Source organism: Uloborus diversus, chromosome 5, assembly GCF_026930045.1.
Source record: "Uloborus diversus isolate 005 chromosome 5, Udiv.v.3.1, whole genome shotgun sequence".
NCBI classification, from domain to species: domain Eukaryota; kingdom Metazoa; phylum Arthropoda; class Arachnida; order Araneae; family Uloboridae; genus Uloborus; species Uloborus diversus.
Window position 1 is genome coordinate 182,898,829 of NC_072735.1, and position 14,185 is coordinate 182,913,013.

Here is a 14,185-nt window from a genome sequence, read left to right on the forward strand (position 1 = left end):
GTTAAAAATAATACTAGATGACATTGACACTTTTCGAACTAAAATTTCACTTGTTCTACTTCTCTTTTACAAAAATTAGGATGCCTCTAAAATTTCACAAAAACAATGCTGATATAAAAAAAAAAAACTTTCACAAAAATAGAATGATGCAATACTTTCACAAAAATAGGTAGCGAGAAAAAAATCCTGCATTGGCCCCTGTCCACACTGAGTGAAGTTTTGTGAATTATCTTATGTCTATTGTGCAACATTAAAAAAGCCTAAGTTAAACTTACTATAAACGCATTTATTTTCATGAGAATGGAGGTATCGGTGATTCGTGAACTGAAACTTTTTCAAATTTTATATTAATTAAAGTAACAGAAAGTTGAAGAATCTGCACACAAAGAGAGATTTTGGGAGGCTTAAATTTTCACCTTTACAACTTGCTTCCGAAAATGAAAGCCTCTCGAAAAAAATAAGTACAGTAAAGTGCTTTGCAAAATCCTTATAATGTGGAGACATCTCAATGCAAAGGTCATTAGTTCCTTATATTGATTTAGAATCATTCAAGTGTTTAAATTCCAGAACTTTTTTGCTGTTGTTTTTAATATTGTTTTGTTTGAACCAACTTGAAAGCTGTGTGTTCTTTAAATTGCTTAATGCCGTTCATTGAATGTGTTGGAATCAGGGTTGGCAAAACCCCGGGTTTTTTAAAAAAAGCCCATGGACCCAGGGTGTTTTGGGTTTTGTTAAATAAAACCCAAAAAAAACCCAACTAAAGCGGGTTTTTTGAAAGAAATGGATTTTTTTTTTGTCTTTTTTTAGGGAAAATGTAGGGTACTTGTAACATATTGTAGCGTAAGTATATGGACAAAGCGCAAAAATTGTCTTGGGGTAAAAAAAGCTGGAAAACTAGTTAAAATTCAGCGTTTTCTGAAGAAAAGTATAAAAGACAACGAAACCATCAAGAATGGTGAAGTTTCAGATTTTTTAGTTTCCATGATTACCAACAGTTAAGGCAAAGTTACTTCTTGAGTGATAAAATCTATTGTTTGTTTTTAATTACTACGATTTTTTTTTTTTTTTTTTTTTTTTTTTGCATTTTACTTTATTGTATTACATTTTGTTATGCAAAACGACTGTAGAACCTCAAGTAGTTTAAATCCCTTTTTACTGAATTCCAGCTTAATCAAGACATTTCTTTGAACTTTATGCTGCCTGTTTTTCTATTTCTGTGTACAGAGTAAGAACTATCAAACTTTTTCGTAAGATAATGAAAATACTGTACCTCCTATTTTGTATTCTGTCTGACCGTTTGAGAAACCTGTTGATTTCTAAAAAATATACCTTGTTTATTCGAGATTTGTGACATGTTGGTCCTCTGTACAATCTACAAATATTGAGAAAATCAGACGGGACAGGACTAAGTCAAGATAATTTGAGTTATTGACCAGTTAAAGAAAAAAGTTTAATATATTTATTCAAAATCTTTGAAGTATTTTTTTAATGCTGTCAAGAGTTAAAAAATACTATTAAAGTTCAAAATTCATTTTTATGTCCATTGTCTGTGGTAAAGAACAAATAAAAAATAAGTTTAAATTGTAAAAGTATTTAAATTGATCAATTTTTTGAAAAACTTCTCCGAAAATTTTAAAAAACCCAAAAGTGGGCTAAATAATGGGTTTTTTCAAAAAAACCCATTGGGTCCAACCCAATTGGGTCCAATCCGGCCAACCCTGGTTGGAATTCTAGGATCTAATAATATATGTCTGAAATAATATACATGCCAATTTTTTTCTGTTCTTTTTACTTTGTAACCTGCCAATTACTACTTAAGATTTTTTCTGTATTGAAAATAGTTTTTTTTTTTTTCTTTTTTTTTTAATTCAAAAAAAAAAGTATTCCATCTTCTACTGGTTATTACTTAAATTGTTACTGAACAGAATTTTTTTAAAAAAATTTCATTTCTTTTTCAGATTGCATGTAAATGAAGACCCGTAAGTATTAATCTTGGACTTTGTTAACTTGCTAAATAAAATTTAGATGAAGCTGTTATCTCACAATTTTTTTTATGAGCCATTTTTGCTGCAACTGATATTGAAGAAATATTTGTATGTTTTCAAAAAAAATGTGTGTTTCTGTACTAACAACATTAAGGGTTAAACAACATTATACGTTAAAAATATTAAGTTAATACTTAAAAATTGTTTATTTGTAGGGTAGAACTCTCAGTATTATCCTCTTATTATTATTTTTTTTTAAAATATTACTGATAATATTTTATTTGTCATACTTAGATATTTATTCATAACTTGATGTGTGATAAATCTTTGTAGCTAAAGTGCCAGTCTAAACAAAATAAATTAATATTCAAACAGTAACTGAAATATTTTTAAAAAGAAAAAAAGCATGGGATCTAAATATTAAATTAACCCTCAAAAAAAAAAAAAAAAAAAAAAAAAAAAAAAAAAAAAAAAAGAAAAAGAAAAAAAAACAATGTAAGAAAGCAAACTTCTATAGAAAAAAGAACAACTACTACCCTTCTTTGTCCCGTCTCTTCCTTATAAGCATACATAGTAAAAGTTCTAATTATCTTGCTCAATTTTTGGGGAATTTCCAACAAATAACTTTTTTTTAAATTCAAATTGTGTTGTGTAGGTATATTATTACTTAAATGGAGAGATGAATTTATTGAAATTTAGCAAAAAAAAAAAAAAGTTTTAAAAACTAGGTTTTATATACACTAGATTTAAAGCATTTTCTTTCTTCTTTCTTTAGAATTTTTTTCTCTTTTCTCATGTTTTATTTGTCTACTTGCGAGCTTTTAAGTTATTGCGAACTTCTCTTTTTATGCCCCCTCAACAGAGGCTAGCTGACTTAGTCCCCAAATAGTTGTTTGCTAGCTCTAACTCTCTTATTGTGACTTTTATTTGTATTTTTAATTACATGTTGGCTCACTTTTCTTTTTGTGTTTTAGTACTGTCTTGAACTTTTTACGAATTGTATGAAAATCTATGTAAATTTTGCAAATGAGATTATAATGCTGTACTAATGCCGTTAGAAAAATTCAATCAAATGAAAATTTTTATATCATGGTGGTTTTTCCCCCCTCCCAACCCCTCACCTTCCAATGCAATTATTAGAAAGCAGTTGAAGGTTTGGAGAAAAAAGTTGCAAAAATTTTTCTTTCTTGAATAAGATTAAAATATCGTTAAAGTACTTTCAAATGGACAATTGATGAAAGTTTAAATGTTGTGAAAATATTTTTTCCCTGCTTATTATTATTTTTTATTTTCAATTTATTCATATTTCTAAGCAATATGAACTTTCAGGGCGAAAACAACATCTTATACTATAGAAGCTGACAGAATTGATGCAGAACAAAGTGTAAGTATTTTTTTTTTTTTTTTTTTGATTTAGAAAACTATTGCTATAACTAAGCAAATGCAAATAAAATTTATTTTGTTGTCATCAGAACTCATTCTATAATTATTTAGTATTGAAATCATTTAATTTCAACTTTTTTGATATATTTGTAGATAATACTTTGATATAGTTAAGTTTTCTATAAATAAATTTTATGTTGATGGTTCATTTGCTGAACGTTTCCTATGCATTTTATTTCTCATTGGTTTTAGGGAGAAACAGGAAAACAAAATATTAATTTTGAATAAATCATAATGTAGAATTATCTATTGCTTAGTTTCAAAAGTGACATAACGTAATCAACGTAATGACAACATTTTTTATTGTTATGTTTAGAAGGGCACATTGAAACATTTTCTGTAACAAGTATCATGAAAACTTATTCCAATAATTTTAAAAAAAAAAAAAAACTTGACTACAGCAAAAAACACTAAAAGTTACGAAACTAGGTAGGTGCTGTTTGATATCATCATATTGAGTAAAACAGGTCGATGTGTTAGAGATTCCTATTTGTTTAGTTCTTTTGATATCCCCTGTCACTTTCACATTAACAGAATTGTAATTCAATTCAAATTCCGTTATCATGCATTATCAACTACAGTTTACGAATAACTACACTATTTGATTTGAATTATAATGTTATTAATGTGAAAGTGGCAGAGGATTTCAATAGAACTAAATAAATAGGAATATCTAACATATCAAGTTACTAATTTTACTCAATAGGACGATGATATCAAACAGCACCTACCTTGTTTCTTATCTTTTAGGTTTTTTTGCCGTAGTCAGGATTCAGTTTTTTAAACTTTTTTAATTTTAATATTTTCTGTTTTGACTTCGAACTCTCGTGGACCGATATTGGGAGGGGAGGAGCCTCCCAGTATCAATTATAGTATGGAATTATAGACTTTCTCAATATAATATAGAATTATAGACTTTTGGCTGCAGCTCGTTTATTTTTGTATTTGCTTTTCCATGTGTTTGTTGTTTTTTCATATTCTTCGGCTGTAGCAGTCTTCAAATCATTGCCATTAGAAACATATATATAAAAATATTTCCGTTTTAACCTGTGATGGACAACAAAGTAATAGGGTGAGTAATACACACTTCAGAAGCAAACATATCAGTTTTATATACAAGAATGGTAAATTTAATTTATTGCTGTTATATCAAACTGATAGAAACTTTTAATTATAAAAGATTGATCTTACTTAATAACACTATAATAGTAATCAACACACAACTTGTTTCTTACTTTTCGTTGTTATTAATAAATTTATTTAACATCCGCGCTAAAAATAAAATTGGTTAAAATCCATACTCACAAGGTAAAATCGAGTCCTCCTATTGTTGAAGTTGGTTAAAATGTAGCCTATGTTACTCGGTTCATAACAATTCATTAACAATTTATTCATAAAAATTGAATGAATAGTTTAGGTGCTATGGGTTCTGCTATTATTGAAGTCAGTTAAAATGTAGCCTATGTTACCCATGCTATAATGATGAATAGATTGACACTTTATCATCAAAATCAGATGAATAGTTTAGGCACACCAGTGGAATATACATAAATACATACATACTAATGCAGTGTAGATAATTTAAGTGAATAGTATGAATTGTTTAAATTTCATGTACTTTTTTTTTTAATTTGCTTTTTGTGCATTACTGAAATATTTTTGCATCAACAGGAAACAGATTCGAATTCCAGCGACATCAAAAATAAGAATGAAGAACAATAAACTAAATTTACAAATTTAAATTTCCTATCATGTTTAAACTGGAAGCTGTCATTATTATTATTATTGATCTAAAAATAAACGTAGAAAACAATATCCTTTGATTTTTAAGTTTTGTGTATTTGTGTCTTGTTTCAGTTAAGGATACATAGTCATTTGATATAACAGAATTCAACAAAAACTTGTAAGTTCTATTTTAATTTTGATGAAAAATGTACAAAAGTCTTTTTTTATTAAACATACATTGATAGAGTAAATAATTTGAAATTTACTTGGACATAGCACATGAAAGGCTTACAATTAATTTAATGTTCATTTTGATGAAATGTGTAACATATGAAGAGTGCATGGAAGAAAGACAAAATGTCATCTTTTGGTTCGAGATGAGTTTAGTATGGCAACACTGAGTGTTTGTAGAGTAGAAGTTATTGCTCTATTTAATCAGGTTAGAAAGAAGAAGGATCAAGGCAAAAAATCAGCCAAAAGTTTATGGTGGAATGAAGAAACATTGGTGTTTTAAACTTCCAAACAGGATTTCTCTAACACCTTTAATGATCAACATTTTGCTTTTCTTCCCTGTGCTCTTTTTGTTTTTCTCTTGCTCTTCGAAAATGAGTATTTTCTATAGCTAAAATTGATACTACATTTGAAATATTTGTTCTTGTGGCATTATTTCAACTTGCTTACTAATTATTTAAATTAGTTGCATATATCACTCATTTGACTTCAGTAACAATGTTGCAAGTGCTACTACAATCGACAATGTGTGAATCTTTCTCGTTTTCAATGTTCAGGTTGTTTACCGAAAACTTTTCCTTCTCGTTGCAGATTTCTTGCTCCAAAAAAATGCCATCGGTATTGCCATTCCCCATTTCTTTAATCCCTCCATGGGATAAACTGGTGGTTATGCTCGTCACTGTCACAACCTTGGAATTCCCTTTGCCCTTGGTGACAGTCGTTTCTTCAGTGACTATGGTAGTCGAGACATTGTTGCCTTTCGGGGTCAAAGTCAATGGCGTCTTCTCTACGGCCACCTCAACGCTAACCGAGTTGTCGATTATGATTTCCTTCTTGGAATTTGGTTTGGAATTTGTGTTTGGCTGTTTTGGCATTTCCAAGAAGCTTTTCAAAATTGGCGGAGGTATCTTGATTTCCTTCTCGGCTACCTCTGAATTGTTTCCGGATCCGGAAAGCTCGCTACTTGATTCACTGACTGCTAGTTTTGCATCGCTCACTGACAAGGACTGGTCTTCTGAATCGTGGTTGGCTGGAGCTATGTCCACTATTTTCTCTTTGTTTTTTGGAGCCTTCGGTTCTGGAGAAATGGCCATGTTTTTAGACATTTGACACTTTTTGGATGCATTGGATTTAGTATCTGTGACTGTTTTGCTCCCTGTCGGATTCTTTTGAAGCTCGTTACTTTTAAACTGCCTCGTCGGAATGCTTTTGGCTATGTAATTTTTGCTTGTTTTATCTACAGCTGGACTATTGTGGCACGAATTCAGGGGCGCTTTCGACTTCCCTGCCAAAGTTGCGGCATTCGTAGAACTATGCGACTCCTTATCTTCGCTATAGTCCGCTGGAGATTTAGAACTGGTTGACTGGCTGTGGTAATTGTTCAGTAATGGTTTGACAATTTTGGGGCTTTCACTCGAGCTTCTTCTATGCCGATGGCGTCGCTTAGGATTGTTTGAAAGCGGTCCATAGGAGTACCTATGGAGTGGAGACTGTTTGGAATTATTTTGTCTTAGCGAGACCAATGCAGTTTTTCTCGTGTTATTTCCGTCTGCAAAGTTGAGACCTTTTTTATGTGTGGAAATGGGACTCCAGAAATGTGGTATTGCACGTCTCTCAAAGTTGTCCATGTCGTTCCAAGGAACTCTGGAACTTGTTGCCTCCACTTGCTTCGAGCCTGGCTTGGAGCTTGTCTGCAAAATGTCGAGGGAAAATGCTTCAGATTGGGTGAGAATAATATGTAAGATGACAATACAGTGAAACCTGTGTAAGTTGACCACCTGCGGTGCACTACTTTAGTGGTCAACTTAAACAAGTGGTCAACTTACAGAGGTTGAATTATGTGATAAGGGCTAATTCCGTGCCTGAAAAAAGCGGTCAACTTAGACAGGTGGTCAACTTACAAGGGTGGTCAACTTTACAGGTTTTACTGGTGAAACCTGTGTAAGTTGACCACTTGCGGTACACTACTTGAGTGGTCAACTTAAACAGGTGGTCAACTTACAGAGGTTTATTTATATGATAAGGGCTTATTCCGTGCCTGAAAAAGCGGTCAACTTAGAGAGGTGGTCAACTTACAAGGGTGGTCAACTTCACAGGTTTTACTGTAACTCCTTTTTGCAAAGATGTTAGTACTCCTAATCAAGGTAGATCAATTTTTCAAAATATTTATTCTGATGAACAATCATTTTAGTTATTGAATCATCATTATTTTCTTTCAGGCTTATATACCAATGACAGGATCCATCCAGGATGTTTCTGGCTGACATTTCTCCTGGCATGTCTAAGGCTTACTTAAAGCACAGGTGAGCTCAAAAGAAAAGTTTGGTCTAGTTTTTTGTGAATCAAATCTTAATTGAACAGGGCACATTATCTACAGGGGTCAAACCGTACTGGTTCCTTCTCAAACATTATTAATTTTTTTGAAATTCATATCCCTAACAACTGCATATAAAAGATGTTTAAAACCACTTTTATTTTTTCTCTAATATTGAAGTTTGACTTTTGCAAGATTATTAAAAGTTAGTTTCATCGTCAAAAATGGGACATTTAGACCTTTAAATTTTAGACCAAATCTATTTGAATTACTTTTGGCAGTTAATTTTATATTTTGATGTTAAAGTACATAAGATAAGTCTGCAGTGCTGAGTTATATAGCAAAAAATAGCAGCATGCTAAAGTTCAAGGTCAAATGTAAAATTTTTACTCATTTCAGAGGGTGATAATTTGATTATTAGAAAAAAAATACAAAATGAAATGTGGCAAAAACAACTCACTGGAATCACACCAATGAGAAATTTTAACTGTAACTGCATGTTTACTCTTTATAGTTTACAGCTCCTCAAAAATACAATAGTGTTTTTTATGACTCCTGTAAACCAAACGGGGATGGAATTAAATATAAAATTTCTAGGACGTATTAAGTATTCCATTCAAGTGCTATGCATGTTCTGGACATTGTTTTGTGTATTTGGTTTAAAAAAAGATAAAAGTTGTTTGAAATTGAGAAATTTTGCTAGTTAATGCACTCACTAAAACAGAAATAAAAAATTTAAATATCATTGCACATTCTTAAATTATGTATATTATTATACACTATATAACATATATGTACTGAAAAAAGCATATTGCAAATATCAAAATAATTATTTTAGTTTGATTGCTTAAAAATATTTGGACATGAATGAGTAGTTTATACTTGATTTTCAGTTCAAGTAGTTAACACATAGACTATACTGATAATGCACACACAAAAATTTGCATACAAGCATACGCTCTGTACATTAACTTATGTAACTTGCTTTAAATGTATGCAAAAATGTTACATGCATAATTGAAGAAAAGAAAATGCATTTTTAATTTCTTATTTGAGTGTAGTTTTGAGAAAAGTAAATCACACAGTATCACTGCATCTGTAATAGCAACATAATATGTGACGTACTGGAATGCTTTACCCAAAGCATGTTACAAAAGTAGAGAGATAATTTATGATGTCATCACAAAATGGATGTCCACTTGAAAGCAGAATGGCATTTCTGTGCAATATCACATGGTTTTGGACAAAATGACGGGATCAGAGTAAAAGAGTTGTTTCAAAGGTCAGCTTGCAAAGAGCTACTGGAAATCATATTTTAATTCCAACTGAAATGTATAACTTCTGCATTTCAGCTATTAGAGTCATTGAATTTATTCACTATAGAACTAGCTGAAAAAAAATTTACAAATACAAAAGTGACGACCTGCAACAGGCACTGGTCCTAGTCAATTTACAATCCCCAGTGAAGATCAATGGCCCTCTTAAAACTATCTACTCCCTTGCTCATTACCACTTCTTCAGGTAAGCTGTTCCAAGGTTCCACTACCCTGCTCAAATAATAATTTTTCCTAATATAGATTTAAATAGCTTGGAACAAATGACACAAGAAAGATTCGACTCCTCAAATAGAATTCCCAATACGAGAGCTAATTATTCCTTTATTCTAACTTAGTCAAATTCACTCAAAGTAATATTGTTCACTAGCAATACTCGTGAAGAAGTATGTATTATTTTAAAAATTGTCAGAAGAAAATGCTCATCATTGTATGTTAACCTACTTGAACTGTCAATACTGTAGTAATACTGTGTGAGTAAATTTTCTCAAAACTACTCAAACAAGAAATTAAACTATCTTGCATATGTTTAAAGCAAGTTACATAAGTTAATGTACAGAGAGTATGTTTGTATGCATTGCAAATTTTTGTGTGTACATTATTAGTATAGTCTATACATTAACTACTTGAATCAAGTATAAACTACTCATTCATGTCCGAATATTTTTATGTCATCCAAATTAAGGGAATTATTTTTTTATTTATATATATATTATACTATGTTTTTTGAGATTTTTTATTATTTAGTACATAATATATGTAATTTAAGAATGTGCAAAGATATTTTCATACTTTTTAGTTCTGTTTTAGTGTGTATGTTAATTAGAAAAATTACTCAATTTCAAACAACTGTACCTTTTTTACAAACCAAATACACAAAACAATGCACACAACAGGCGTAGTACTTGAAGGGAATATGCATGTTCTCAATTGGCTAGGGAAAATACCCCCTTTTGGTATACAAGAGTTTAAAATTGTCATTTTTAGCCTACTTTCCCAGTAAAAATCAGAGAAAGAAGAAAAAAGCATGAAAGAAGGCTTAATACATCTTAAAAATATTCCGAAAAACAAAAAAAAGTCAAAAATAAATAAAATAGTTAGATAAATATTGAAAAATTAAAAATTGGAAAGTAGGGTATTGAGATGGGGAAAAATGTCTGTCGGTCTGTCTGTCTGTCTGTCGGTCTGTCTGTCTGTCGGTCTGTCTGTCGGTCTGTCTGTCTGTCCCCCCCTAATAACTTTTGAATGAATAGTCCGATTCGAACAAATTTTTTTTTGTTAGAAAGATCTCGGCGAGGACATCTCATTCCCATAATTCATTTTTTGATTTGAACAATTTTTCGTTCAATTTTGAACAGTTCAAAAAAACTTAACATTAGCGCCTACGGGGTAATTCAAATCAAAAATAAATCTTGAACTTAGAAGCGAAGTGACTTTAAACAAACTTTGTAGGGAAAAACTTTTGATAAAAAACATGTATCGAAAATATCTTTTTGATTTGAACAAGTTTTCGTTCAATTTTGAACAGTTCAAATCTCTTAACATTAGCGCCTAAGGGGAAACTGAAAGTCAATATAGATTCCGAACTTAAAGGCGGATTTACTTCAAACAAACTTTGTTGGAAATAGCTCTTGTGGACCTACTCCCGACTCCGACTCCGAGAATTTAGGGGCACCTGACACCGACTCTGACTCCTGTTCCCGACAATTAATCGGACTCCGACTCCCCGACTTCGACTCTGACTTCGTAGCTTTGACAAACATTTATACACGGAGGACAAATGACTGACTCCGATTCTTGGATATTCGACTCCGACTCTTTTATCCCAAAATGAGATTGACTCCGACTCCGACTCCGCTGCTGTGGTTTTAACTGTGAAATAATTATTGTTGATATGATTTGTTTTTATTTTCACGCTAAAGTTTTAAGTTAGGTATTTAGTTTTCGGTGAATAAACTCGAAAAATATGCGCAGACGATTTTTTTTTTTTTTTTTTTGACAATGAAAATTATTTCTTTAAGTTGACATTTTATTGTTTTTTTTAATTATTATTTTGGTAAGTGCATTAATTCGTTTAAAAAATTATTTTTGGCAACAGGGGAAAAAGAAACGATTTTTTTTAATAAGATGTATTTATTTTAATGAACTTATTATTATTATTTTATCGTTTTGAAAGCTGTTAAAAAAAATTTTTAATGGAAAGAAGTGTATTAGCTGCTTTGTTTAAAAGGTGCTGCTATTTTATTTGTTCGTTTTTTTGAAGAAAAGTAAGGAATATTTTATTCCTAGAAATCAGCTTAAAATATTTTTAAAAAAAAATGTTTGAAAAAATTTGCGATTTTAGCTATTTTTGAGAATATTGATCAGGTACTAGAAAGTAGTATGGGTATACGGGAAAGTAGGCTCGTCTAGTTCTAGACGGAACTTCTTGTTCTCTTTAGTGCGATTCCACTTATTAGTTTTTGCTGCGTTTGATTTTGTTTATTTGTCCCCTAAGCAAGTTATCACTCTTTGAAATGAGTAAAAACTTCACATTTGACCTTGAACTTTGGCCTGTTGCCATTATTTTAATCATAGCTATATAACTTAGCATGTGAGGCTATTATCTTATGCACTTTAATATCGAGATGAACGTCCCATATTTGACTACAAGAACCACTTTTGATAAACCCTAATCGATCAAAGGTCAAGATTAGATTAGAGAAAAAATAAATGTGATTTTAAGAGCGAGATTTTATAAGAATCAGGCAGAAATGGGGTGTTTGGATATACACCATTTTTGATTTTTCTCAAATATTTAGTGTATTCTTTTAAAGATTTTAGAAGACACGTATTTTCCTTTTCCTCCAAAAAATTTTTTGGAAACCTGTAAAAATTCGTAAAGTGGAGCCCGACGTTTAGGTTTTTCCAAATCAGCGTTTTTCAAAATGCAGTTATTTCTGTGTATTAAGCATCAGCCAAAAAAATTCTTGTGTTGACAATATGGCATTTAGAATCTAAATTGAAGTATATCTTAAATTTTGCGACTGACTTTCAGTGCAGCCTTTCAGGGGTCGCCAAACTTTGTCGAAATATATGAAAAAGTGCCTTGTTTGAGGCCCTCTGGTGCACTGCATTCATTCCCAACCATGGTTATTGTACATAATTTGTGCAAGAATATATATAAATTATTCAATATCCTCATTAGTTGCATGGTTCTCTCTCTGCGCTGCCAAAAAATGGCAGTTTTTTTTATCGAAAAATGCGAAAAGGTGCAGTTTTCATAAACCTTTATCTCTGTGTTCAGAGGGTCAGTGTAGAACTGGATGCCTGTATTTCAGACTAGAGTATGTGTATTTTTGCAAACAAGTGACCGAACTAAGGGGCAAATTATTTTCAAAAGCACAATACGTATTTCAAAACAGTAAAATGAACTATTCAGTTTTCAATTTAGTCAACATATCCGGGTTTAAACTTTCCCCCAGGGACTTCCAGATACTGTTTAAAAACTAGTATGACCAAAAACTTACCATAAAAGAGTTATAAACTTGCAAATAGACTGATTATGCTTATTCACATACTTTATAATATAACTAGAAGCAAGGTGAAAGGAAAATATCAAAATATGATAAAAAATGTTCTTTTTAGGGGCCTGTATCTCAGTGCATTGAGGGTCAGTATAGAACTTGATGCCTACATTTCAAACTAGAGTGTATGTCTTTTCACAAACAAGTGGCATAACTAAGGTCAATGGTTCTGCAGGCTCGTAAAATGCCCTTCAATGTGAGGAAATTGCATCAGCGTAATGACGCATTAGTTGTATTCAAGCTACAATGCTTTGTCTTGCAATTTTTTACTGTCCCACTAGTCAGTTAGGCAGCTATACCCTTGTTTTATAATGTCATAGTATTGCTTTTATCATAAGTAATAAAATATGACTTATTAATTGTTTGCTATCATTGTAGTTTAGTGCAGAGAAAATAATTTTTTTCAGTATAATATACAGCCTAAATGAATGTCAATGAACTATAATGTTCAGTATAAACTAAAAAAAAGCTACCTTAATTAAAATAATTAAAAATATACCTAAAACACCTTCAAAAAAGTGTTACAAATAACTTACGTTTTTACCGCAATTTATTTATTTATTAAGTTAGAAACTAAACAGCTTCACATACATAGAGAACTGCGGGCCAGGCGCCTTGCCTATGGACATACACAGAAAAGGTGTACAGTACAAGATAAGGAAATAACAACCAGGGCACTGGCGGGAATCGAACCCACGACCTCCGGCGTGGGAGACGAAGCTTCTACCGCAAAGCCACGGAGGCCCCTTTTTACTGTAAAAGTTTTTTTTTTCACTTTGCTTCCAGTTATCATATTATAAAGTTAACTCTTATGCAATTTCCTCATATTGAAGTGCATTTTATGAGCCTGCAGAACCATTGCCCATAGTTATGTCACATGTTTGTGAAAAGACATACACTCTAGTTTGAAATGTAGGCATCAAGTTCTATACTAACCCTCAGAGTGCATGGAGATACAGACCCCTAAAAAGTAATTTTTTTCTCATATTTTGATGTTTTTCTTTCATTTTGCTTATAGTTATCATATTATAAAGTATGTGAATTAGCATAATCAGTCTATTTGCAAGTTTTTATAACTCTTTTATGGTAAGTTTTTGGTGATACTAGTTTTTTTAACAGTATCTGGAAGTCCCTGGAGGAAATTTTAAACCCATATATGTTGACTAAATTGAAAACTGAATAGTTCATTTTACTGTTTTGAAATACGTATTGTGTTCTTGAAAAGAATTTGCCCATAGTTCTGTCACTTGATTGTGAAAATACACATAGTCTAGTTTGAAATGCAGGTATCCAGTTCTACACTGACCCTCGGTGCACTGAGATAAAGGCCCATGAAAACTGCACTTTTTTCGCATTTTTCGATACAAAAACTGCCATTTTTTGCCAGCAGTGAGCATTAACCACGCATTTAATGAGCCTATTTAATAATTTATATATATATCACTACACAAATTGCTCGCAAAAACTATGGTTGAACCTCAGTGCATGGACCCAGGATGGCTCAAACATGACACATTTTCACTTTCTTCGGCACAGTTTAGAGACACCCCTGCCAGGGTCCACTGAAGGTCAGCCATAAAATTTACG

The 14,185-nt window shown here is 31.6% G+C and overlaps 2 protein-coding genes across 3 annotated transcripts in view; one reads left to right on the forward strand and one right to left on the reverse strand.

The window, feature by feature from the left end:
* The window catches only part of LOC129222282 (repetitive organellar protein-like), a 60,677-nt gene extending 55,437 nt beyond the window's left edge, over positions 1–5,240 (forward strand). For both annotated transcript variants that reach the window (XM_054856767.1, XM_054856768.1), the window contains 3 exons: positions 1,959–1,979; positions 3,315–3,369; positions 5,100–5,240. In XM_054856767.1, coding sequence (XP_054712742.1) covers positions 1,959–1,979; positions 3,315–3,369; positions 5,100–5,150 — 127 coding nt within the window. In that variant the 3' untranslated portion in view covers positions 5,151–5,240. The remainder of the gene's footprint in view (positions 1–1,958; positions 1,980–3,314; positions 3,370–5,099) is intronic.
* Positions 5,241–5,378: 138 nt separating this feature from the next.
* The window catches only part of LOC129223327 (storkhead-box protein 1-like), a 96,187-nt gene continuing 87,380 nt past the window's right edge, over positions 5,379–14,185 (reverse strand). The window contains exons 6-7 of the mRNA XM_054857894.1: positions 6,037–7,075; positions 5,379–5,973 (exon numbers count right to left, since the gene is read on the reverse strand). Coding sequence (XP_054713869.1) covers positions 5,864–5,973; positions 6,037–7,075 — 1,149 coding nt within the window. The 3' untranslated portion in view covers positions 5,379–5,863. The remainder of the gene's footprint in view (positions 5,974–6,036; positions 7,076–14,185) is intronic.